This window comes from Dryas octopetala, chromosome 7 (assembly GCF_963921425.1).
Source record: "Dryas octopetala chromosome 7, drDryOcto1.1, whole genome shotgun sequence".
NCBI classification, from domain to species: Eukaryota; Viridiplantae; Streptophyta; class Magnoliopsida; order Rosales; family Rosaceae; genus Dryas; species Dryas octopetala.
In genome coordinates this window covers 19098925-19124535 of record NC_141372.1, presented here as the reverse complement: position 1 = coordinate 19124535, position 25611 = coordinate 19098925, and the positions used below count along the sequence as shown (strand labels likewise).

General features: G+C 37.5%; 2 protein-coding genes and 1 pseudogene across 10 annotated transcripts in view; 1 reads left to right on the top strand and 2 right to left on the bottom strand.

Moving 5' to 3' along the window:
* Nucleotides 1-8597: 8597 nt before the first annotated feature.
* LOC147280291 (uncharacterized) lies at nucleotides 8598-9065 on the bottom strand. Its single transcript, XM_086252171.1, has one exon. It carries the CDS (start codon nucleotides 9063-9065, stop codon nucleotides 8598-8600), a length of 468 nt encoding a protein of 155 aa, XP_086108297.1.
* Nucleotides 9066-16206: 7141 nt separating this feature from the next.
* On the top strand, nucleotides 16207-16913 carry LOC147280290 (uncharacterized; annotated as a pseudogene).
* Nucleotides 16914-21830: 4917 nt separating this feature from the next.
* LOC147280289 (protein PLASTID MOVEMENT IMPAIRED 2-like) overlaps nucleotides 21831-25611 on the bottom strand; it is a 6003-nt gene continuing 2222 nt past the window's right edge. For 2 of the 9 annotated variants that reach the window (XM_086250466.1, XM_086250469.1), the window contains 3 exons: nucleotides 24694-24935; nucleotides 24332-24463; nucleotides 21831-23994 (listed from right to left, as the gene is read on the bottom strand). In XM_086250466.1, coding sequence (XP_086106592.1) covers nucleotides 22222-23994; nucleotides 24332-24457 — 1899 coding nt within the window. In that variant the 5' untranslated portion in view covers nucleotides 24458-24463; nucleotides 24694-24935 and the 3' untranslated portion in view covers nucleotides 21831-22221. Of the gene's footprint in view, nucleotides 23995-24331; nucleotides 24464-24689; nucleotides 24936-25479 lie in introns of all 9 variants that reach the window. The other 7 variants (XM_086250468.1, XM_086250467.1, XM_086250470.1 and 4 more) reach the window with 7 other exon arrangements.

Genomic DNA, 25611 nt, shown 5'->3' with positions numbered 1-25611 from the left:
AAAATGTCTCAAAATAATTTCAAAAACCATGCAGATCATTTAATTCTTTCCAATAATTAAATATGAAAATAGTTGATGAAATTTTTCAAATCAATAACCCTGAAATGAATTCTCGAATAAAACTTCCAACAAAACTCAACCAAATCCTTGAATGAAATCCTTTTAAAAAAAGCCATTCGAATGCATCATCTTATCATAAAGCTTAAATATGATCATTTCCCAAGAAACTCAAATTTCGATAATACTGCCAAATTAAATCATATAAAACATTTAATCTTGTTCATGAATAATATGCTAAATATTTAAAATCATAAAATCATTTCAAAAACAAAAGTCTAACTCACTGAATAACCAAGCTATGCCCAATCCTTTCTGGAAGATGTTTCTATCTCACCTTCACTCACTTGCTCGCCACTAGGAATAGTTGAGAAGCAGAGCTCCATCGACCTATTACAAAAATACCGCTTATTTTAATAATCCGGAATTAAGTTTTTACGAATTCCGAATAAGGAGGCAAAATGACCTAGCTACTCTCGTGACCTAATCGAGGCCTAAAGTTTGTTTTCCATAATCAATATTTTCCATAATCAATATCACTACAAGAAAAAAGAGTTTAGGAGCCGAATTGATTTTGTCACCCAAAGTCAATTCTCGTTGCCTAAGGTTTTGGGCAACAAAATTATTTCGTCGAAACGTTCGTCACCTAAACCCCGTCGTTGAAGACCATAATTTCGTCGCCTAAAACTACCTTGGGTGACAAATTTGGTTCGCCACTCAAAGGTACCGTAGGTGACGAAATTACAGTTCGTCGCCTAAAGCTACTTTGGGTGACAAAACTACAATTTGTTGCCTAAAATTACTTTGGGTAACGAAAATAATTCGTTGCCTAAGGTTTTTTTTTTTTTTTTTTTTTTCATATTTTTTACCTTTTATCCAAAAACTATGTTGGCCAAAATGTATTAATAAATTTATATTAACACAAAGACAATAAACAATAATTGAATTAAATTCAATGAAGACAATATAATATTATATAACAAAACAAAATCATACATACATCTCGTTTTTATATTTACCGAAATATACATCTTGTATTCAGTATATAAAAAAATGTGTAAGCTAAACAAAAAAACTTAAATCTATAAGAGAAAAAAAAAACATTTCTAAATATATGTGTAACTCCATCAACATGCATCTGCGGCATCACCTCCAACTCCATCATTGTTATAACGACCCGATCCGAATTTCACGAGAAATCTAAATTTTTATTCGTAATGGCCATTTAGAGGCGTAGTGAGAAATTGAATTGTGAGACTTCGTATTTTTCTCAAAAGTTATTTTAGATTTTTTGAGAATTTATTTGGATCATGTTGAGGATTTATTGTGAAAATAAAAAGGTTTTGGTTTAATTTTTAATTTACGTTTTAAATTGGGATTGACCCAAAAGTTGACTTTTAAAAACTAATGGGCTTTTGATTTTTACTCTGGGCCCGTTACAAAGGTCTCGAGCCCACGATTTCATAGACACGTAGCACACGTTGATCCGAGTTACGGTTTAGGAGTTACGGATCGTACAAGTGTGGGGCAATTGTGTAAAAATTTCACTTAAGGGGTTTTAAAAAGCCATTTTTATTTCTAAAAATTCGGATTCTCTCTCCTCTCTCCAGAAAATTCTACAACTTTCTCTCTCTCTCTCTCTCTCTCTCTCTCTCTCTCTCTCTCTCTCTCTCTCTCTCCGGAGGGACTCACGCACACCCCCCCCAACTTTCCTCTTCATCTCTCTCTCCTACCGATGCCTCTCTGTCCGGCGACCACCGACCACCCCACCGGTCGAAAAATGACCCTCTCCGACCGGTCATCACAGCCCATTCCTCCTTCTCACCAGTCAACCACCACCGGCGGCATATCGAAGAGAGAGAAGCTGAGACTTACCGCCGGTGATCTCGCTTTTCCAACAACATTGCAACCCCCGACCACCCCAGATCTTTTCCACTCGACGAGCAGAGCACAAAGGTGTCATCACCTTGCCAAGACGACCACCGTACGCGGCGATTCGAAGAAGAGAAGCTCGCGGCACCTCCGGCGGGTTTCGTGTTTTCCGGCTAACTCCGGCCACTGTTGGTCTCGACCTAGGTATCGAAATCGATCCTCTCTTCGTCCTCTACAAGTTTGTATGATTATGCCTGGAATTAAAAACCCAACTCAGTCACCCACGGCCACCGCGAGCTTCGCCGCGTGTGGTGGCCGATTCAGACTCCCTTCAATGAATTTATGTCTTTTTAAGTTTAATGAGCCTATTGGAGTTCGAATTAGGTTGATACATTTGTGTTTAGGTTGGAAATCAAGTTTGGGCAGCCGTTTGGAGTGGTGTTAGTGTCGAATTCCGGCCACTCCGAGACCACACGGCCACTAAATGGAAATTTGGGTGAGTTAAATTGAATAAATTTTTGATTGTGAGTTGATTTGTGAGTTGGAAATGCAAATTCCCGACAGTTATTGAACCAATCTTAGATTATCAGTCGATTGTTGTGTAATTGGACAGGTTGTGAGGACGTTGGGAAGTCAATTGTGACACTTGGTTGTTTGGATAGGTTGGGTATACTCGAGGATCTCAATCTTAGTGTAGATTGGTTATTGGAATCATAAATTGAGTCGCAAAGGATATGAAATGCGAGGAGGGTATAATTTCTATCCGTTTAAATTTGGGATATTAGGTTGTAAGAGTGGATCGACGAGATTAGATTAGACTTAGGTTAATTGGTTTTTAATGATTGAGGAATCTAAATTGTTGGAGAGCTTAATTATGAGATTAATCGACTATCAAAAGTGAAATGGAAATGGCGTGTTTTAAAATTCAATTAGTTTATGAGAGGATTTATTATATATAGTATGATTATCGTAATGATTATTTATTTTTGGATGTGGAAATGTTGTGATTTGAAAATGCAAGTACTAATCTGATGAGCTTGCCTGTGTAAAATGCACGAGATTGTGGGCAGGATGTGAGCCTGCTCATGCGGAGTGACCCCTCCGTACGATATTGTGGCCAGGATGTGAGCCTGCTCGTGCGGGGTGACCCCTCCGTACGAGATTGTGGCCAGGATACGAGCCTGCTCGTGCGGAGTGACCCTCCGTACGAGATTGTGGCCAGGATATGAGCCTGCTCGTGCAAAGTAACCGCTATGTACGAGATTGTGGCCAGGATTTGAGCCTGCCCGTGCGCGGGATTGTGGCCAGGACATTGTCTACAGTACGGGTACAAGTATGATGTAAGTTTTAAGTATAAGTGTTTTGAGATATCAGTTTATAAAGATAATTTCAGTTTAGATTTGATATTTCTCAGCTTAAAAATTTTTATTGTTTTTTTTTTTTTTTCAGTATATCGAGGTTTATATGAGATAATTTTCGAAAATGGATTGCAAAATTGTTTTAAAACTGGGGGATTGCAAAGAATGATTGTGAGGTTTTAGAGATTTTATTTTTAGACTTCTGAAAGGATAAATAAATTTTATGTTCGTTTTCTTAATTTGTCCACTCACTGAGTTATTTCACAATTTTCTTATTTTGTCTTAAATTGTTTTCCCTCAGATAGTAGCTTTGGTGGAGGTCGAGCCAATCACGTCGAGGCAATTACATTCATATCCTTACTTGGACATTGTAGACGCTATTTCGATTGTATAAAAATTCATTGTAATAGATTAGTGGCTCTGATAACCATACTTCAATTTTTAAGATGGTTTTTCTTTGAAATTGTTGGGTCTGAGACCCTTTTTGGTTGTGGTAGAGGTGGTTGATGTTTTAGAAGTGCTTTTACAGGTTTTCAAATTTTTGGGTTAATTAGTCCATTTTCAGGGGAGGTTCTGTCGAATTTTCGGTAGGATTTTCCTTGATTTTGGATCCCACAAGACCTCTCCGGGTTCAGAATGAAAATCTGGGGGCGGTTTTGTCAATTTCCATCATGCTGAGTAGTGGTTGTGGTGGTATAAACTTGGGAATCTCAGACTCAGAGAGATGACGTTGTAACAGAAACAAATTCTAAAGTCACTTATATTCATTGCATTAATTGGGAATCTAAAATCAAATTCAAATTCTACAAGGTGATAAACATGTAGGCATATATATACACACAAGCTTCATTGTGATGCCCCAAAACCCGGGTCTATCACAGCGGTACCTATCTTGAGAATACTCAAAAATAAAATACTCAAATCTTAAGTATTATCCTCCAAAACATTCTAAAAATAGGTAAGCCTTATTAATTATAAATAAAACAAGTTGGATCAGAGTTAAATTTTCAGTGGAAATAAACAATGTAAATAAAGTGTTTACATTCAAATCAACCCGAAGATAAATATTTGATAATTTACAAAACAAACCCAAAAGACAACAGCACGCTAATTTACATAGCAAAAGTGATCCATAATGATCATAATCGGCCTGCCCAGAAAAAAAGGATCAAAATTCGTCAAAACAGAGATAGAGTTAACAAGTCACAAGGCCGCGCCTTCAGTCCAAGTCGTCAACTGCTACGTTCTCTGCACTCGAAGAGTACAGTAGGGGGTAAACATCACATACGATCATAGCTTCCCCACATGTAATGACCCGACCCAAATATTCCACTAGAAATTTAAATTTTTATTCAATTATGGTTTTAAGAAGTTTTTAAAGGATGTTGAATTGTATTTTAAAGATTTGAGATTTATTCGGAAAATAAAAAGGGTTTTGATTTAAATTTTGATTTATTTTTGTTTTAATTTGGGCTTGACCCAAATTTGACTTTTAAAATAAATGGACTTCTGATTTTGACTTTGCGTCCGTTGGATAGGTCTCGAGCCCACGATTTCATAGACACGTAGCACGCGTCGATCCGAGTTACAGTTTAAGAGATATGGGCGTTTGAAGCGAGGGGCAATTTTGTAAAATTGAAAAATTGGGTTTTTAAAATTTAAAAATCAGATTTTTTAAGGGGTTTCTCTATCTTTCTAGAACATTCTCTCTCTCTCTCTCTCTCTCTCTCTTTTTATTTCTCTCTCCCCGCACCTATCTCTCACTGTCTTCCCTCCCCGCGACCACCTCTGCACACCAGCTGCCACAGCCACCACCTCTCCCAGACGTCGGCCACCTCCCTCTGATCTGAGCTCACCGGCGAACACCCCAGGCGCCGACCACTCCCCCCAAGCCTACTCTCTCTCTCCCCTTTTTCTCTGTGCGCGACCAACCTAGCCACCCAGCCACCTCCGGCGACTTTTCCATCGACTTCGACCACCGGTGACTTCCCCTTTGGTCGACTAGCTCGGCCCGGCCCTCCTCCAGCCTGCCCAGCCCCCACACGCACGAGAACAAGGCTAGAGGAAAGCCAGCCCTCCGCCATTACTCTCCGGATTCCGGCCATCCTACGTCGCTAATCAATGTTTTTTTCCGGTGGGTTTTCCTTCTCTCCTACTGGGTTTTTCTTTTCCTTATGTATTTGGTTGTTAAAAACTAGAAATTTGAAACTTAAATTTGGGGGTTTAAAGCCAATTCGGGTGTGCTTTGAAATTTGGTTTTGGAGATTGTTCTTGGTCTATTATTGGGCGATTTCCACCTCTTAGGAAGGATGATTGATGTTTAGGATCAAAAATTTAGAGTAATTTGGACGATTTTTGAATTATGGTTGTAGGATTCACTATGGTGGGTGGCGATGGCGGTGGTTCCGACCACCCAGCCGTCAATTCTTTAAGATGACACGAAATCAAGACTCACATTAAGTCAGTCGTTGCTTTGGACTGTTGGGTGTTACCCAAATTGACGAAACTTCAATTTTGGGTGTTATTTGGATACTTTTGGTTACCGAAATGACTTTCGGACGAGCCTCGACCGGGGTGTCCTGTGCAAGAAGTTTTATTTGAGTAGAGTTGACGGATTAAAAAGTTTGGTGTGTTGTGGGTTCTGAGCTGGGAAGAATATATACTGATTTGGGTTTATGGGCTTTAAGATGAAGTTGATTTTTACCGTTGAAAATAGGAGGTTGTACGAAAAATCTAGTTTTATACACACTTTGAAATTGGTCGTTGAAGTCGAGACTAATGATACTATTTACTGTTTATTCTATAGGTGAGACGACCGTGGGCCTAGACGATTCAGCGGGAGATCGAAGCTAGGACTTTTCACAGTGAGTGGACTTTATTTTGCAAATACTTTTCTAAATTCATGATTTATTCATTTGGTTATTGAATTTGTTTGAGAGATAATAGAAGTTGAATTGGATCTTTGATTTGGAAGTGTTTTCTTAAATTATGATTTTATTATTTGGTTATCATGATTCTTGAATTAGAAATATTGATTTAAGAGTTAGACATTTTCCTTATGAACATATGTGGTAAATTTCAATGGTTTAAGTATCGTTTGACATGAATTTGATTTGAGTTACGAATTTTATGAAGTTAAATGAGCAGTTTTAAACCTCCATATTAGTACCCCCTTCAGCAGGTATATATTTGCTCTGCACTCACCTAGAGATGACTCGGCGGTGTATGACCAGCATGACATTTGCTCTGCACTTGCCTAGTTTGCGGTGTACGACCAGCATTTGCTCTACACTTGCCTAGTCGGCGGTGTATGACCAGCATCACAGCAGGTATAGATTTGCTCTGCACTTGCCTAGAGATGACTCGGCAGTATATGACCAGCAATTTCCCGGGTACTAGTGTGGCGTGAGTTTTCAGTTTTGGAGTATTTTAAATAATTATATTACACCAGTAAATGTTTTAAATGACAGTTTCAGTAAGACATTGTGTATTGTTTCAGATATTTTAACAGTTTTACTGCTTGAGAGTATTAATTGTTTTCCAGAGTTTGATTTACGGTTTGAGGTGATTTAAAATGGAATTGAAAGAAGAGATTTTGAAAGTAGTTTGGAAGCTGGGGGATTTCAAAAAGCGATGTGAGGTTTTAGAGCTAAATGTGTTTTTGAAGGATTTTCTGAACTGGAAGATTTGCTTTGTTTTTGTTTCCATAAAATTATCCACTCACTGAGTTATCTCACAGTTTATTTTATTTTTGTCTAAATTTTTCTCCCAGGTAGTAGCTTTGGTGGAGGTCGAGTCAATCACGTCGAGGCATAGCATCTATTTTCCGTTCCCAGATCTTGTAGGCATCACTTCCATTTTGGAAGTTCCTTTCCTTTAATAGATAAAATTGATGTAATAAGAGTAGTGGCTCTGATAACGACTTTTAAATTTCAAGATGGTTTTTATTTGAAATTGTTGGGTTTGAGACCCTTTTGGTTGTGGTAGAGGTGGTTGATATCTTAAAAGTGCTTTTAACAGGTTTTGAAATTTCTGGGTTAGTCCATTTTCAGGGGAGGTTCTGCCGAATTTTCGGTAGGATTTTCCTTCATTTTGGATCCCACAGGACCTCTCCGGGTTTTCAGGATGGAATCCGGGGGCGGTCCTGTCACCCAGGGGACCCTAGCTAGGTTTTCAAATAGTATGAACATATTTATACTAAATAACCAGTGAAACACATTAAAATAGCACAATGCACAACCAGAGAATCAATATCAGTTCAAAACCATTTACATGCTCAAACAATCATTAAAAACATTTCGGAACGTTCCTAATACTTTACCTGATGACCGAACTCAAAATTGGTCAACTACCACTTCTTAAAGTACAAGGCTCAATAGCTCACTTAGGTCATATAAGTCTCCTCTATCATGTATATGTATCTCTAGTCATGCAAATCACAACTTAAGCTTATGAAAACAAGGCTTAATTACAAAGAATCATGAAATAGGTTATGAAACAATATTAGAAAAACAAAAACTCATAACCTATAAAATGAATGCTAAACATGATTTTCAATGGCTATAAACAATTCATCAACTTGTTGGGGACTCAAAAACTTTGTTTTGTTTAAAAACAATGTCGCAGTGAAGTTCTAAGAATCAATTACCTCACAAAGATGTAATGACACTTAGATGATTGCATTTTGATATGGGTTTGTCACCCTAATTAAACACAATTTTTTTTTTTTAAATTGCTCTAAAGGACCGGTCCTCAAAGGAGAAGACCAGACCTCCAGAGAGCATGGCTCTAGGAAGTGCACAGAGAGGACCGGACTTCTAGGAGCGAAGCTCCATTCCAGCTACATAGAGGACTGGTCCTTACCTTTGAGGACCGGACCTCCAGAGAGGTCGTCTTCCTCCAGCAATGCAGAGGACTGGACCTCTGGACCAAAATTTTGAAATTTTTTTCTACAAATCTAGAAATCTAAAAACAAAAATAAATGAAATTGCTTTTCTCCCCAAACTTAAATGAAACATTGTCCCCAATGTTTAAAGAATAAAATCATGCAATGAACATAAAAGCATGAGAGAAATCAAAACAAACAAGTAAAACATGGAAAGAATAGGGTTAGGACTCCCCTTTGACGCGATTAGGTTGACAAGCACACACACCTCCCCCAAACTTCTTTTCCTCCATCACTTGGTTTGCTTCCCAAGAAGCGCTAAGTTTTACGTCTTCAACCAGACGTAATTACTGTTCTCTAGAAATAAACTTCTTCCAGGTGGGAGTCGAAGTTCGAATCTATATAAGGCTTGAGACGATGGCCATTCACCTTGAACACCGTTCCATTCTTAAGTTTCTTATGTCCACCGCACCGTATGGGTAAACATGGATAACTTCATAGGGTCCATTCCATCTTGACTTAAGCTCGCCAGAAAAAAGACGTAATCTCGTGTTGTAAAGTAGTACTTTATCACCAACTATAAACTCCTTTGGCACAAGCTTCTTGTCATGGTATCTTTTTGTTCTCTCCTTGTACAGCTTAGCATTCTCATAAGCAAAATGTCGAATCTTCTCCAACTCACCAAGTTGCAACATCCTCCTCTCACCGTCAGGTTTTAGATCAAAATTGAATTTCTTGATTGCCCAATAGGCCTTGTGCTCAAGCTCAACCGGTAAATGACATGCTTTTCCATAGACCAACCGGAAAGGTGACATACCAATGGGTGTCTTGTAGGCGATGCGATATGCCCATAAAGCGTCATTCAATTTGGTTGACCAATCCTTTCGATTCATGTTGACTATCCTCTCGAGAATGTGCTTGATCTCACGATTGGAAATCTCAACTTGGCCACTTGTTTAGGGATGATATGGAGTAGCAACCTTGTGGTTTACCCTATACTTCGTCATCAATGCTGTGAACAACTTATTACAAAAATGAGAACCTCCATCGCTAATGATTACCCTTGGTGTCCCAAACCTTGCTAAAATGTTATTCTTGATAAAACTAATAACAACCCAAGCATCATTAGTTCTTGTTGCTATCGCTTCCACCCATTTAGACACATAATCAACTCCAACTAAGATGTATTCAAAACCAAACGAAGAGGGGAATGGTCTCCTAAAATCAATGCTCCAAACATCAAAAATTTCAACTTCAAGCATCACATTCAAAGGCATTTGATTTCGCGCAGAAAATGTTCCCCATTCTTTGACATCTATCACATGCTTTATAGAATTTATGGCAATCATGAAATATGGAAGGCCAGAAGAAACCTGATTGGAGAACTTTGTAAGCTGTCTTTGTTCCTCCACCATGTCTTCCACATTCTCCACCATGGTACATTTCAATGATCCCCCTTTGCTCACTCTCAGGTATACACCGGCGTATCAATTGGTCAACTCCAAATTTGAACAAGTATGGATCATCCCACACATACTGTCTTGTATCATATAAGAATTTCTTCCTTTGTGGAATTGTCAAACCTTCAGGCATCACTCCGCTCACCAAATAATTTGCTATGTCAACATACCATGGAAGTGCGTCATCAACAACAAATAACTGCTCGTCTGGAAACGACTCTCTTAAGGGCAACATGTCCTCCTCAGCTCGATCTTCATTAACTAAATGGCTCAGATGGTCAACTACTACATTTTCACATCTCTTCTTATCCTTGATCTCAATATCGAATTCTTGAAGAAGTAGAGTCCATTGAATCAATCTTGGCTTAGCATCTTTCTTATTCAACAAGTACTTGAGAGCTGCATGATCGGTGTAAATGGTGATTTTCGAGCCAATCAAGTAACTTCGAAACTTTTCTAATGCAAAGATCATATCGAGCATCTCCTTTTCAGTGGTAGAGTAATTCAACTGAGCATCATTGAGCGTCCTACTCGCATAGTAGATCACATGTAGTAACTTGTTCACTCTTTGACCTAGAACAGCTCCAATGGCATAATCACTTGCATCACACATTAGCTCAAATGGAAAATTCCAATCGGGTGACATGATAATAGGAGCGGATGTGAGCAACTTCTTCAACTTATTGAATGCAACCACACAATCCTTGTCGAACTCAAAACTCACATCTTTTTGCAATAAATTGCAGAAAGGCCTCGAAATCTTTGAAAAATCTTTAATGAACCTCCTATAAAATCCAGCATGTCCAAGAAAACTTCTCACTTCCTTAACACTTGTAGGGTGCGGCATCCTTTGTATCATATCAATCTTGGTCTTGTCAACTTGTATTCCATCCTTAGAGATTACATGACCAAAATCTATTCCTTGTTGCACCATAAAATGACATTTCTCCCAATTCAACACTAGATTTGCCTCTTGACATCTTTTCAATATTTTTTCTAGATTTTCAAGACATGAATCAAAAGAAGAGCCAAAAACAGAAAAAATCATCCATGAATACCTGAATGATACGCTCCACCATGTCAGAAAAGATAGACATCATGCATCTTTGGAATGTAGCTGGGGCATTGCACAATCCAAAGGGCATTCTTCGATAAGCAAACGTACCAAAAGGGCATGTGAAAGTCGTCTTCTCTTGATCTTTGGGTGCAATTGGGATTTGATTGTAGTCACTATACCCATCCAAGAAACAGTAGTAACTATGACTAGCCAACCTTTCTAACATTTGCCTTGGCCAAAAAAAAAAAACCTTTCTAACATTTGATCAATGAACGGCAAGGGAAAATGGTTCTTCCTTGTGGTGGTGTTCAGCTTCCTATAATCAATACACACACGCCAACCGGTTTGTGTTCTTTGTGGCACCAACTCATTCTCCTTATTCTTTACCACAATAATCCCACTCTTTTTCGGCACAACTTGAACATGACTAACCCACTTAGAATTACTAATCGGATAAATGATTCCAAAATATATCCAACAACTTGAGTATCTCATTACGAACAACTTCCTTTAGAGTCGGATTCAATCATCTCTGAGCATCACGGGTTGGTTTAGATTCCTCCTCAAGAAGTATCCTATGCATGCAAATTGTCGGTGAAATGCCTTTGATATCAGTTATGGTCCATTCCAATGCCAATCTATGCTCTTGCAATACCTTCAAAAGTCTTTCTTCCTCACTTTTACTCAAGTTCGATGCAATTATCATAGGCAAAGTCTCATCTTTTCCCAAGTATGCATACTTCAAGTGCTCAGGTAGCGGCTTTAATTGTAACTTGGGCACTTGCACAATTGAAGGTAATGACTTATCCTTAGTAGAAATCAAAGTTTCAAATTGGTTAGACCACTTACCTATGTGATGTCGATTCTCATCAAATAAAGCTTGCACTTCTTCAGTCACTCAAATTGGGGAGCTTGCTTCGACTAACACTAGGGTGGCCTTCAGCAGATCTTCAACAAAACTTGTTTTAATCATTTCTTGCACCATCGGGTCTATGGAGTCTATTCTCAAGCAATCTACTTTCTCTTTTGGATACCTCATAGCTCCAAATGCATCAAACTCCACCATTTCACCAAGAACTGTCATTGAAAACTTTTCATTACTCACATCTATCTTGGTGTTGGCTGTGGCCATAAATGGTCTTCCAAGGATAATTGGTAACTCATTACCCACTCATGGTGTATCTTCCATCTCTAGAATTATGAAATCTGCGGGCATAATCAAATCAGCAACTTTAACCAATACATCTTCAATCATTTCTTTAGGGAGTTTAACAGAACGATCAGCCAATTAGAGTGCAACACTCGTCGGTTTAAGCTCTCCTAGGCCAATCTCCTCAAAACTGAATAAGGCATCAAGTTGATACTTGCTCTAAGGTCCAACAATTCCTTCTCAAACTTGTGATTCCCAACAACACATGGAATTGTGAAACTGCCAGGATCTTTCAGCTTAGGTGGCAACTTCCTTAACAATACAGCACTCATCTCTTCACTTAGAGCAACCTGCTCATGCTCCTTGAACTTCCTCTTGTGAGTGTACAATTCCTTCAAAAACTTAGCATACTTAGGAATCTGTTGGATGACATCAAGCAAAGGAATATTGATCTCCACTTTCTTAAACATGTCTAGGATTTCCTTAGCTTGATTATCCTTAAATTGCTTCCTTTGGCGTTGGGGAAATGGTAGTGGAGCCCTTGGAATAACTGGGGCAATCACAACTTGCTTGCTTCTTAGAGTGATCGTGGGCTCCATTTGTACTTCCTCACTTGCTTCCTGATTTTCCACAACCTTATCTTGATCCTTTAGAACTTGCTTGGGATCTAAGATCACAATCTCATCATCATCTTGCTTGTTACTCTTTGGATTCAGATTAATACCTACTTTGTTGTCCACAACTCTCTCACTTCTCAAAGTAGTTATTGCTTCGGCCTTATCATGGATTGGTGCACCCCTTACCACTTTATCCAAGGTTAAGGTCACTTGTTCCAATTGGGCTTCAAAACTTGAAATAGCTCTAGATGTAGCATTCAACTGCTCTTCCGTTTTGTTCATGAAAGACTTTGTATCATTAGACATTGAAGTTGTACTCTGAGCTAGTGTAGCAATCATCTTTTCCAAGTATGTATTTCTTAGCTCGACAGGTGGTGGTGTACTCAGCCTAGAGTGAACTCTTTCAACTTCACTACACGGCTCCTTAAGATGATTTTGAAACCTGATTAGCCATCATAACCTGCATCATCTGTTTAAGCTCAGCCACTTCTACTTCCATGGTCGATTTCTTTATAGTTCTTTTCTTCCTATTCCACTGCTGAGAATTAAGTGCCAATGTGTCAAACAATGCCCATGCATCTTCAGAAGTCCTTTCCTTTAATGCTCCTCCACAAATCATATCCACCATAGTGTGATCTTGCTCCATTAAACCCTTGTAGAAATAATCAATCTGCATCCATGGGGCAAAATTGTGATGTGGACACGAATTTAAAAGCTCCTGATACCTTTCCCAACTTTCATGAAAAGCTTCATCTTCCTCTTGTGTAAATCCTAATATTTGCTTCCTCACAATAGTAGTCTTACTAGTTGGGTAGAATCTCTTAAGAAACTTAGATGCCAAATCTTCTCATGATTCTATAGAAGCAACTTGCAAGGAAGACAACCAACTCTTTGCTTTTTCTTTAAGAGATAATGGAAATAATCTTACCTTTCTTTGCTCATCACTTAATCCTTTTAGCTTTCCAATCTCACAAGTAGCATGAAACTCTTTGATGTGCGTATAAGGATCTTCACCTTCACAACCATAATAAATTGGCAAGAGTTTAATTGTCCCACTTTGAATTTCAAACTGTTCGGCCTCCACTTGAGGATAGACTATACATGTAGGTTGAGCAAGGAGTGTTGGAGATGAATACTCACTCAATGGTCTTTTTAGCTGCACCTCCTTCTCAACTTGCTCCTCTTGTTTCTCTTCTTTGTATTCTCCTTCAGATTCACTACCTCTCAGCGACACAAGGGCAAACATCATTCTTAATGGCTTCCGAACAACCTTTGGTGTGCCCTTTTGTTTGTTCAATATCTTTGATACTTCCTCACGGGTGGGAGGGGTGATCTTCGAACTTGACTTCTCCATTGTACCTCAAAAACAAGAGAAGTTAGCAAGAGCCATAAAGAAAATAAAAATAGAAAATAAATCTAACTAAAATGACTTAACTAAAAATAATTAAACTAGTAATCAACACTAATAACCATTCCCCGGCAACGGCGCCAAAAACTTGTTGTTTTCCTAGAGTAATTTAATTAACTTTTTTCTAGCTCTAAGTTAACTCGCAAGAGCATGAATCGCGGAGTAGCAAAGCTTGCAAATACAAGGTCGATCTCTTAAGGAATTGTATTAATGTTGTGATTACTAACTCAATTAAAACCAATTAAATCAAACACCAACTCACACACACAATAAGGGGGTTTTGGATTGGTTTTAAGAACAATGATCAACAATCATAAAAAGTAAACAAATTAAAATATTAAATTAAGAACAATGGATGTAACAACTAGGGGTCGGAATCCACCACTAACATATTACTTACATAATCATGGATATATAAGAGCAATTAATTGACAAGATATATTGATAAAGTTGCCAGCTGAGAGGCTTTGATTATCGGACACTCACCTAACTATTGTCCTCCTGATGCATAAATTAGTAGATTGATTATCTCTTAGTAACTTAGTTAACCCACATGTTCCTAGATAGCTTGATTATCGTCTACCTAAGCTGTTAACCATGCAAGAGTCATTATGATTATGTGAGAACGACAAACACATAGACCCTCTTAAGAGCATCTATGATCTCTTCCCTCAAAGATAAATTCTTAGCTAGGATATCTCTTTGTTATCTATTGAAACGGTTGGCTTGATTATCACCCCCCCAATTCTATAACAAATTCTAGATGCATACAACCTAAGGTGATCAATCAAAGATGTAATACAACTAAAGTCAATTAAAACAGAGGTCCAAGATTTATTAACATAAATTGCAATTAAAAACTCAATAATCCATGACAAACGTAAATAACATAGTTAAGGCTTCATCCTAGCCCTAGCTAGAAGTTTAGCTACTCATAACTAAAGTAAAAACAAAACAAAACATAATTAAAAACTGATGAAACCGATGGAAGAGAGAAGGAGAGGCCACGGCAAAAAAATGGAGGTGGCTACACCCTTGGGCGATGGCTTAGGGGGCTACGGCAAATAAACCTTCTTCTCCTCTAGGGTTTCAACAAAGAGAGAGATGGGGGCTGGAGGCTTACTTGAAAATAAAGCAAAAGGCAGCTAGGGTTTTGTGGCAAAAGATAGAGAGTGAGAGAAAGAAAAGATCGAGCATGTAGAGAGCGTGTCACACTTGTGAAGGAGAGAGGTCTATTTATAAGGAACCTTGGGGCTAAGGTTTCTTTCATTCTTTAATGTGGGATTCAGTTATTTCCTTGCAAACAAGGGAAAACAAATGGGCTTGGGTAGCAAAAGATGCAGCAAACATTGGGCCTTGACCTATTTTGGGCGGAACTCACTTTTCTGTTCGCGGAACTACTGCGCTACCTCCACTAAAATAGTCATATCTTGAGCTACACAACTCGGAATCAAGATCCGTAAAATTCTATACGAAGCTAACATCCGTAGCTTTCCAACCATATATGGCATGACATCTGATTCGATCTGTAGAAATACATAATCACTGTCGAAATTCATGCTCTATTTCACGGGATTTTGACTTCTTCTTCAACTAGGATTCCTTGTGATATTTAACTGAATCATGTGGGATTCCTTCCATTTGGGCCTTAGATCAGCTGAGTGGGTGCCAATTCCTTGGGCTTGTGGACCCTTGGATAACACAACTTGGGTTTCCTCCATTTAGGCTAGCAAAAGGCGCAAGGTCTTGGTCCTTTGGGCTAGGGTTATGCGCATGGCCCATAGTACATGGACTGCATGTGAGGTCCATGTAACTTGATGATGTGGCATAGTTGACCTTTGACTTTTGACTTTGACCAAAAGTCAACCTTGACAAAAAAGATTCCCCAAAAGATTATGTCTGAGATTCTCCAAAGATTCATTCCAAATTTCAGATTCCATTATTTTCCATTATTGGTCCCAATTTGCCCTAATATACTGCTTTCCTTTTTTACACGAGAATTACCTACAAAACACTAAAAAAAACCAAAATACACAAAAATGCCAAGTTCTAGCATTCTAGGAGTGAGAATTAGTATGTAAAAATGATGCAAATTGGACACTCAATAGACACCTTTTGTGAAAAGGTGTTAGTGCGTCTATTTATTTGCAAAGTCTCATTCTGTCAAACATATAGAATATTCTGTCAAACATATAGAATTTTTGTGCATACATACATTACTTCCTGTGTACTGAGAGGAACACCCAAGTTTCACCAGATTCAAAGTCCAATGCTGAGACTTTGAATACAAATGGTTGGCACATGTTGCCAGAGAGGAGGCTCCCAAGATAGACGAAAGTTCCATGTCCAAGGAGACTATGATGACCATTGAGGCTTGGAAACAATCTGATTTCCTGTGTAGGAACTATATATTAAATAGCCTGGATGATACTTTGTATGATATTTATGCGACCTGCCAAACTACGAAGGAACTATAGGAATCACTGGAAAAGAAGTAGTACAAAAGTGAAGATGCTAGTTCAAAGAAGTTTGCCATTGGCAAATTTCTGAAGTTCAGTATGGTTGATTCCAAGTCTGTCATCACACAAGTTGAAGAACTCAAGATTTTAATTCATGATCTTCATGCTGAGGGCTGTTCAAATCAATGAACATTTCCAAGTTGGGGCAATAATAGAGAAATTGCCACCTTCATGGAAAGATTTCAAGATCTACCTCAAGTATAAACGTAGGGAAATGTCTCTAGAGGATCTGATTCTGAGGCTTCGAGTTAAAGAGGATCACATGAAGGGTGATAAGAATAATGCACCATCCATGGAAGCCAAAGCCAATATCGTTGAGGGTAATACATCTAAGCCAAAGTTCCAGAAAAACAAAGGAAAAAATCGCGAACCAGAATGCAGTACATGCACCAAAAGGCAAGAACTTTAAGAAAATGGGAGTTGCTGGGTGTGTGGAAAGCCTGGACACAAGGCACAAGATTGCCGCCACCGGAAGGACCAAAATCATGCCAATCCAAACCAGAATGGAAGAAACAACCAAGCAAACATAACTGAAGAATTCTTGGATGTTGTTGTCTTCGAAAAAAATATGATTTTGAATGTCAATGATTGGTGGATTGATACGGGTGCTACTAGGAACATATGTGGTGACAAAAATATGTTTTCTGATTACCAACAGATTTCTGCTAGAGAAAAATTATTCATGGGCAATGCATCTACTTCTGCAGTTGAAGGAAAGGGCAAAGTGATGTTGAAGTTAATTCACTTCTGGAAAGGTACTAACCTTGCTTGATGTGCTACATGTTCCTGAAATTAGGAAGAATTTAGTGTCAGGCCCTTTGCTGAGTAACAAAGGCTTTAAACTTGTATTTCACTATGACGAATTCGTCCTAACTAAGGAAGGGATGTTTGTAGGAAAGGGTTATCTGGCTAATGGTTTATTTAAACCCAATATAATTGTTGCTGATGCTATTAATAAAATAAATAAGGCTTCTATTTATTATTGTTGACTCTTATAATATTTGGCATGCTAGATTAGGACATGTTAATTTTCGTTCATGATATAGAATGTGTAATTTAGGATTGTTACCTAAATTTGAAAATGATTTTAATCATAATTAGTGTGAAACATGTACGGAATCAAAGTTTGCTAGGCAAACCTTTAAGTCAGTTTTTGGAAGGTCGAATGAATTGCTTGGATTAATTCATAGTGACCTTTGTGACTTTAAATCCACACCAACTCGTGGTGGAAAGAATTATTATATTTCCTTCATTGATGATTGCAGTAAGTATTGTTATGTATACTTGATTCATAGCAAAGATGAAGCCTTTGAAATGTTTAAAACATATAAGGCAGAAGTTGATCGAAAATCAACTTGACAGAAAAATCAAGGTACTTAGATCAGATAGAGGAGGAGAGTATGAGTCTACAGCCTTCTCTGATTTTTGTGCAACACATGGAATTATACATCAAACGATTGCACCTTATACATCACAACAAAATGGTGTTGCAGAACGAAAAAATAGAACATTCAAAGACATGATTAATTCCATGTTAAATAGTTCAGGACTTCCACACAATTTGTGGGGTGAAGCCATACTTACTGCAGACACAATATTAAATAATTCCACATAAGAAATCGAACATGTCTCCTTATGAAGTGTGGAAAGGAAGACTACCCACATATAAGACGCTGAAAGTGTGGGGTTGCCTAGCAAAAGTTCGAGTTCCATTTCCAAAAAGAACTAAACTTGGACCAAAAACTATTGATTGTGTATTTTTTGGTTTTTGAAAACAATAGTGCAGCATATAGATTCCTAGTATTTAAATCTGAAATTCCAAATATACATGTTAACACAATAATTGAATCTATTGATGCTGAATTCTTTGAGGAAATTTTTCCTTACAAAGAAAAAAGATCTGGTTCAAACAAAAAGAGAACATATAATGAAAATCGTTATGTTCCATCTTCTTCAGGTGTTCAAGAACCAGATTTGGACTTGGAACCTAGAAGAGGAAAAAGGACAAAAATTCCAAAGAATTTTGGACCGGATTTCCTTATTTTGTTGTCTGAAGTTGAACCACAAAATTATCAAGAAGCAATGTCTACTCCTGAGGCTCTTTTTTGGAAGGAAGCAATTAATAGTGAAGTAGAATCCATTTTACAAAATAATACTTGAGAATTGGTTGATTTACCACTCGGTAATAAACCAATAGGATACAAATGGATCTTCAAAAAGAAATTAAAGGCGGATGGTACTATAAGGCACGTTTAGTTGCCAAGGGATACCGCCAAAAGGAGGGGATTTTGACACCTATTCTCCAGTATCTAGAATTACATCTATTAGTATGTTGATTGCAATCGATGCTGTTTACAATTTGCAAATACACCAAATGGATGTAAAAACTGCATTTTTAAATGGGTTTTTATCACCAATAGTCACTCTACTTTCACTCAAACATCAAATTGGTCCCTAAAATGCATTTTCAATCAATGTCATCTCTCATCTTTGTCATCGAACATCAATTTGGTCCCTAGACACACTTTAAAAATTCGCTAAAAATAACTCGGGATACGAAAAAATTTTCTAAAAATTCCTACGGACTCATCTTGACTACTACTAATTTTATATGAGGTCAATTTATCAAATTGACGTTTAATATTTTTCTAAAAAATTCGGGGAATTCTGAATTTTTTGAAAAATCAATTTGATAATTTGATCCCATATAAAAATAGTAGTAGTTAAAACGAGTCTATAGGAATTTTCTGGAAATTTTTTCATATCCCGAGATACTTTTAGCGAATTTTCAAAGCGTGTCTAGGGACCAAATTGATTTTCAGTAGCAAAGATGAGGGATGACATTGATTGAAAATGCATTTTAATTAGGGACCAAATTGATGTTTTGGTAAAAGTTGAGGGACTATTTGTGATAAAAAAAAACCTTTTCAAATGGAGAATTATATAAAGAAATATACATGGAACAACCTGAGGATTTTGTGATAAAAGGGACAAAAAATAAGGTTTGTAAACTTGTTAAATCATTATATGTATTTAAACAAACGCCAAAACAATGGCATGAGAAATTTGATCATACAATGTTGACACATGGTTTTAGAATCAATGAATGTGATAAATGTGTCTACATCAAGAATAATAGTAATTCTTGTGTCATTGTATGTTTGTATGTAGATGATATGTTAATATTTGGAACAAATAAAGATGTGACCAATTCCACAACGAAAATGTTGAATTTAAGTTTTGACATGAAAGACTTAGGCCAAGCAAGATTGAAACGAATGAAGATATAAATAAACACAAAGCTACTGTAGAGAAGAGCACCCATCTGGGTTGCAGAGAGAGAGGGGGAAGGAAAGAGAGAGAGAGAGAGAGAGAGAGAGAGAGAGAGAGAGAGAGAGAGAGAGAGAGAGAGAGAGAGAGAGAGAGAGAGAGAGAGAAGAAGAAGAAGAAGAAGAAGAAGAAGAATGGCACCTGTTTGTTTCTGTGATCATAGCTAGCGTGACTTTGCGATTGCACAGTCTTGGTGATCATGACTATCATGTCAACTCTGTTCCTGCAACTAAATCATCCATTGAAGGCTTGCAGAAAATGAGTTTTGATAGTTTGGAATTAACTGCCGAGGGGACAGCACTTATGTGTCATTTGTATGGAGAACGTTGAGGCTGGTGTTCAAGTTACGCGCATGCCCTGCTTACACCTCATGCCCTGCTTACACCTTTATCATGGACGTTTGCTTTGTTCAGTGGCTCAGGCCACTCATTTGTGTCCCTTGTGTTGATTGATTGATTGATTTCTATACATGATATGCATATATATATATATCTTTATTAGTTAATTAAGTAGTGGATGATCCATATTCTATCAATTTATTGTAATCACAAAATAAATAATATTGCTGGATTTGGTCTTTCCATACAGAAAAATCGTATTCCAATTTATCAGACTTAGATACACATGTGGAATATCCATTATCCTCTGATGTGTTTCAACTTTCAAATCCTTTTTATTCCAATCAATTGCAATATCAGGGAGAGAGGTCCCTAAGAGGAGGGAACTTCCCAGAAAGTTTTTCATTTCGAATGCTGAGAGATACAACTTTTCCTTCTCTGCATGTGACTCTATTCCATGAACATGGGGTTTGGTTTGAAGAGTTCCAGTTGTTCAGAGAGCCTTCTGCAGGGTACTCTGTTGAAGATTCTTTGAATGAAAGCAGAGCTAACCCTTCTTAATTTACACAACTCACAAATGCAAGAGCATTGCATAGGAGGAAAAGAAAGCAAAGCATTCGCAAAAATCCGAGCAAAAGCAAACTCTTGACCAAAAGAAAAAAGGCAAAGGAGCAAATGGGTTTTATGAGGACTGATGATGGGAAGTGAAAACAGATGGGGAGGGAGGGAGGGAGGGAGGGAGAGAGAGAGAGAGAGAGAGAGAGAGAGAGAGAGAGAGAGAGAGAGAGAGAGAGAGAGAGAGAGAGAGAGAGAGAGAGAGAGTCACATAACAAGTTTATTCTTGCTGGTTCCTCAAAGACATCTATGCAAAGTAACCATTAGTGACCAGGAAAAAAGGTCCTGCTGATGGAATGCGCCAGATTGACACAAAATAAAAGTTTATATCCTTTAATGACACAAAACAAAATTAATATCCTAAAATGACATAAGGCCAAAAATTAAGTCAGTCGGATAATTTTTTTCCAAAACTGCATGACTTTTGTCTCAGTAGGCTGGAATCCACTTGAGCAAAAAAAAAAAAAATGCTCTAGATGATGTCCATTACATATACAACAATCAAGCAGCAAGTATACAGAATGCCTCACGGCAGTAGGTACCAAAAACACATTTGGGTGGGACTTTTATCAATGAACATAGCCACAACAGTGACCTCTTCTATTTATTTCCACAAAGTCATTCAGCACACAATTACAGACATGAATGTCTTAGGCCCCGTTTGAGATTGTGGTGGATGACTCAAAAGCTGCTGTGGATGACAATTCTCAATCACCTATAGCAGTTTTGGTGTTTAGTAAAAAAAATAAAAAATTGTTTTTCTTCACAATTCTCAACTCCCCACAACAAAAACAGAAAACAAATTTCTAGGTGCTTTTGAAAGCTGTAGTGAATCACAGCAACAATAAATATTTTATTTTACCCATAATACCCTTATTGATTTCTATAATTTTTATTTGTTTATTTTGAATCAAAAAAATGTCTATTGTTAGTTATATTTTATATTGTAATAATTAATTATGATATTTTATTTGTACGATTAAAATTATAATATACCTAAAAAAATAATAGGCATACTTATTTAATAATGTTGTTCTTAAAAAATTAATGCTAATAAAAATTTGAAGCCACAAATTTAAAAAACAAGTAAAAAAACATTTTATTTTTACCAAACAAAAAAGTGAAAAACATTTTCAGCATCATGTCCATTTTAGTAATTATACACAGTCACAACACTTTTACATTAACATTTACCAAACACTTTGATACTGTTTTTTGCACTCACACCACTTTTGAAAACATAGTTTACCAAACACTCAATTGTTTGACTTTACAACTGACATTACTTCACAGCTGTTTTACTTCACAGCTGTTTTTCCACACAGCAATACCAAACTGGCCCTTACAAGCTCAGCCCACAGGTATTATACATGGACATCTCACACACTTGATCCAGACTTTCATGTTTTTGGTAAATCAAAAAGCTTATGGAGCATCACTTATTTTGAAAAGAGCAAAGCTATAAGCTCCCAAAGGTAAAATTACGTGAGTGTAATTTATTTATGTGATGGACTGGATTCACTTGCCAACGAGTATGTAGTAACCTCCAAATAGCTCACACAAGTTTGACAATTTTCTTACCACTAAAAAACTTGGTCAGATTAGGCATTACCTTTTTCCTCTTCTGTATAAGGAAAGAATTTATATGCCGTGCTGCAGGAGAGGGAGTTTTTCGAGGCTTAGCACGCCTAGATGGAGTCAAATTTCCATTAGCTTTCATAGATTTTCTAGGCTGTGGACGGTTTCCAAGTACTGCATTTCTCTCCCGTTTGTATCTTCCGTTCTGTGATTCTCCCTCAACCATCCTCTGCCCAGAAAGGTGTCTTTTTGTTCTATTGGCCTCTTGCTCTTCCTCCTCTCCAATCTCTTTGATTTCTCTCTGAACTAAGTCTATCCTCATGAATATTTCCTTCTCACTAGCCTTTATAGCTTCAATCCATGCCAGAGCTGCTGCTACCTTCTTATCAGCAATTTCTTCGGCCCCCACTGCACGTCCAGTCAAGTACTCATATTCAAACTTGGATATGGTAATTGAAGAACTACTCTGAGATGCAAAAGCTCTTTCTCTCATGGTATTCTCAATAAGAGATTGAAGATTTTCAAGAGCTACAGTTTCTGATGATTTGACTGTTTCAAGCTCTTGCATTGCAGCCTGCAATATTTCCTCATGTAAGTGTATCTCAAATTCAGTTTTCAGAATTTCCGACTTCATGGTTGCAGCCTCTTCAAGGGCAAGCTCCTTTTCTTTCTTTGCAGCTACTGTTTCTGTCTTAAGCTTTTCAAGAGTGAGAGAAAGATTGGATGCAATTGAGTTTGCTTTCTCTTCAGATGCAGATACAGCTTCTAACTTGGCTTTTGCTCTGAGAAGCTTTGAATTGAGACTTTGAACAGTTAAATCCCCTTTATCTTCTGTCTTCTTTAACCGAGCTGTTTCGTCTGTGATATGCTTCAGTTCATTTCTTATAATATCCATGGAGGCCATGAACTGAAAACCTTCTTCCCTTACTGCAGCCAATTCTGTCTTTGCCGCCTCTAATTCTTCTGTGATTGATGGTAACAATGATGAAGCTTCCAAGTCCTCCACTCTTTGGAAACTGCCTTCTGAATGCTTGAAGCTATCAATATTCCTTTGAATCCTTTTGTCCATTTCTTTAACTTGCTTTAGTTCATTATGTAACACATCCACATCAGACAATGTGAGAGATAATTTGGTTTCAAGCTCTTTGGAGTAATCAATCTCTTCAATAACACTTTTCATCTTTTTCCTGGTTTCCTCCACTGCAAATAAGAATTGATTGGCTTCCTTTTCTCTTTGAGCTTCAATATCTCCAAGTTCTTTTAAAGCTTCAATTCGGGCCAACTCAACTAGCACTTGCTCTTCATTAGCATCTTCAATCTCCTTCCTGATTGCTTTCACTGAGCTTGTGTAAAACAACATCTTTTCACTAGAGGCCTCTACTTCCTTCTCTGCCCGTGATTTCTCTTCTAAAACAGAAGCCATATCAAGCTTAAGCATGCTTAGTTCTTGTTTCACAAGTTCCAATTCTCTCATCACTTCTTCATATTGTTGATTCTCCACATTCCCAACATCCAATACCTCATCTCCGCGCCTTCTCCATTTCTTTAGTCCTTTAGTTTCTCGTGCATGTGCTTTTGCCTTGGAGTTCGATTCCCCAATTACTGAAGACAGATCTTTTGCTCTCTTCATTGCTTCATATAGCTCGGATTCTGCCTGTGCTTTTATGGAGTCTGTGTCTGTTCTCCTTTCTTTGTATCGACCTATGTCCCTGCGTGCCATATGGAGTTCTCTTGCTCTTGAAGGGGACTTCTTATGATATTTGCAGACAAAAATAGACAGAGATCAGAAGGAATGCAGATGATGGTATTATGCTTACATAGAGAATGAAACTAAAATTATGAAGGGTAGCGATAATTGTACTCCAAATCGGATATTTAATAATTTTTCTACAGGCACATGTAGAGTGTAGGAAGCTAAAAATGGGAGTGTCAATATCGCTACCCATTGTGAAATGAGGGTCAATTTTTAAGAGCTACAGTTTTGCTCACATAGTGAATGAAACTGAAATTGTGAAATGGGGGGGGGGGGGGGGGGGGGGGGGGGTGGTTTCCATAGTTAATGTTAAAAGTTTTATAAGTTATAATACCTCTTTGATATCTCTCTGGGGTTTCTTCAGTGAAGAACTACCTTCAAGAATCCTATCCCCATATAGATTGTTGGATGATTTAACTGACCCATTTCGTCTTCGATTATCAAACCCTCCTCTATTCATACTAACCTGTTTAACAATCATGCATGGAAATTCTATTAATTTCTTAAAAATCCATGATCTCTTTTTAGTTCAAATTGGAATGAACTTCCAAAACCATGCTGGAATCTAATCTTGCTTTCTTATTATTATTGTTTTATTATACTCACTTCACCAAATGCAAGCAATTTCAGCAACTAAAATTAACAATATATCTTCATACAAATAGAGCAAATGAGATTGAGAAGATACTTACTTACCAATGTGTAGTAGAGATTAGTTGTTTTTGTTGTTGGTTGTGAGACAGAGGTTGAGCTAACTTGTTCTTTGTACGACCGTTTTATCTTTTTATTCCATTGAAAAAAGGGGAACAAATTAAGATAAAAACAGCCGGGAGGTTCTGTTCTGAACTACTGATAATTGGCTGAGATTGGAACTATCGGCAGCCATCTGTTTATGAGGTTGCTAATGACTTGTAAAAATCGCCTCCACGTGTCAAACCCTGCAGGGAAAACATGAAAGTCGAAAGACTTCTCTTAAAAAGCTAACCCATTTAAAAAGATAAATAAATAAAAGCTAACCCACTACTACCCAGAAGAGAGAAAAAAGTAATGAACAAACTATAACTCTTTCTCTCTTCAATATCTCATTCTTCTTCTTCAGATGGTTTTCAAATCTGAACACATACATTCCTTGAAGCTCTGGCATGTGGGTAGCATACTGAACACATTCAATCCTTTGTTGAATCTTTAATCTTTAATTCTTAAACCATTTGTTCAAGAATCTCACCATAACTATTTTAAGATATAAATCATTCACAACAGAATTACAATTAAAAAAATTAAAAAAGATGTAATTTTTTAACTTAATAGAAAAATCCAAAAACATATTGGAACTCTGGTTCGGTAGTTAACTCTCTGCTACCCAGCAGAAAAAAAAGCAAAAAAAAAAAAGCAAAAATTTCAAATTTCAGGATAATATATTAAAATAATTGTTGAGATAGTGAATATTGTAAATTAATAGTTGAATATCATGACATTTGGTACCTCCAGCGCTGTTGATGGTGTCGGCGCGGTGAGATGTGAGGTGGGAGGAAGAGGTGGGCGGTTGTCACGCCCCAATCGGGAACAAAGTTTAAATTTAAATTCTCAACCCATTCTCACCACTGATTCACGATC

Bases quoted from the DNA above. Each gene is read 5' to 3' on its own strand.
- LOC147280291 (XM_086252171.1), bottom strand. From the start codon at position 9,065: ATGAATCGAAAGGATTGGTCAACCAAATTGAATGACGCTTTATGGGCA.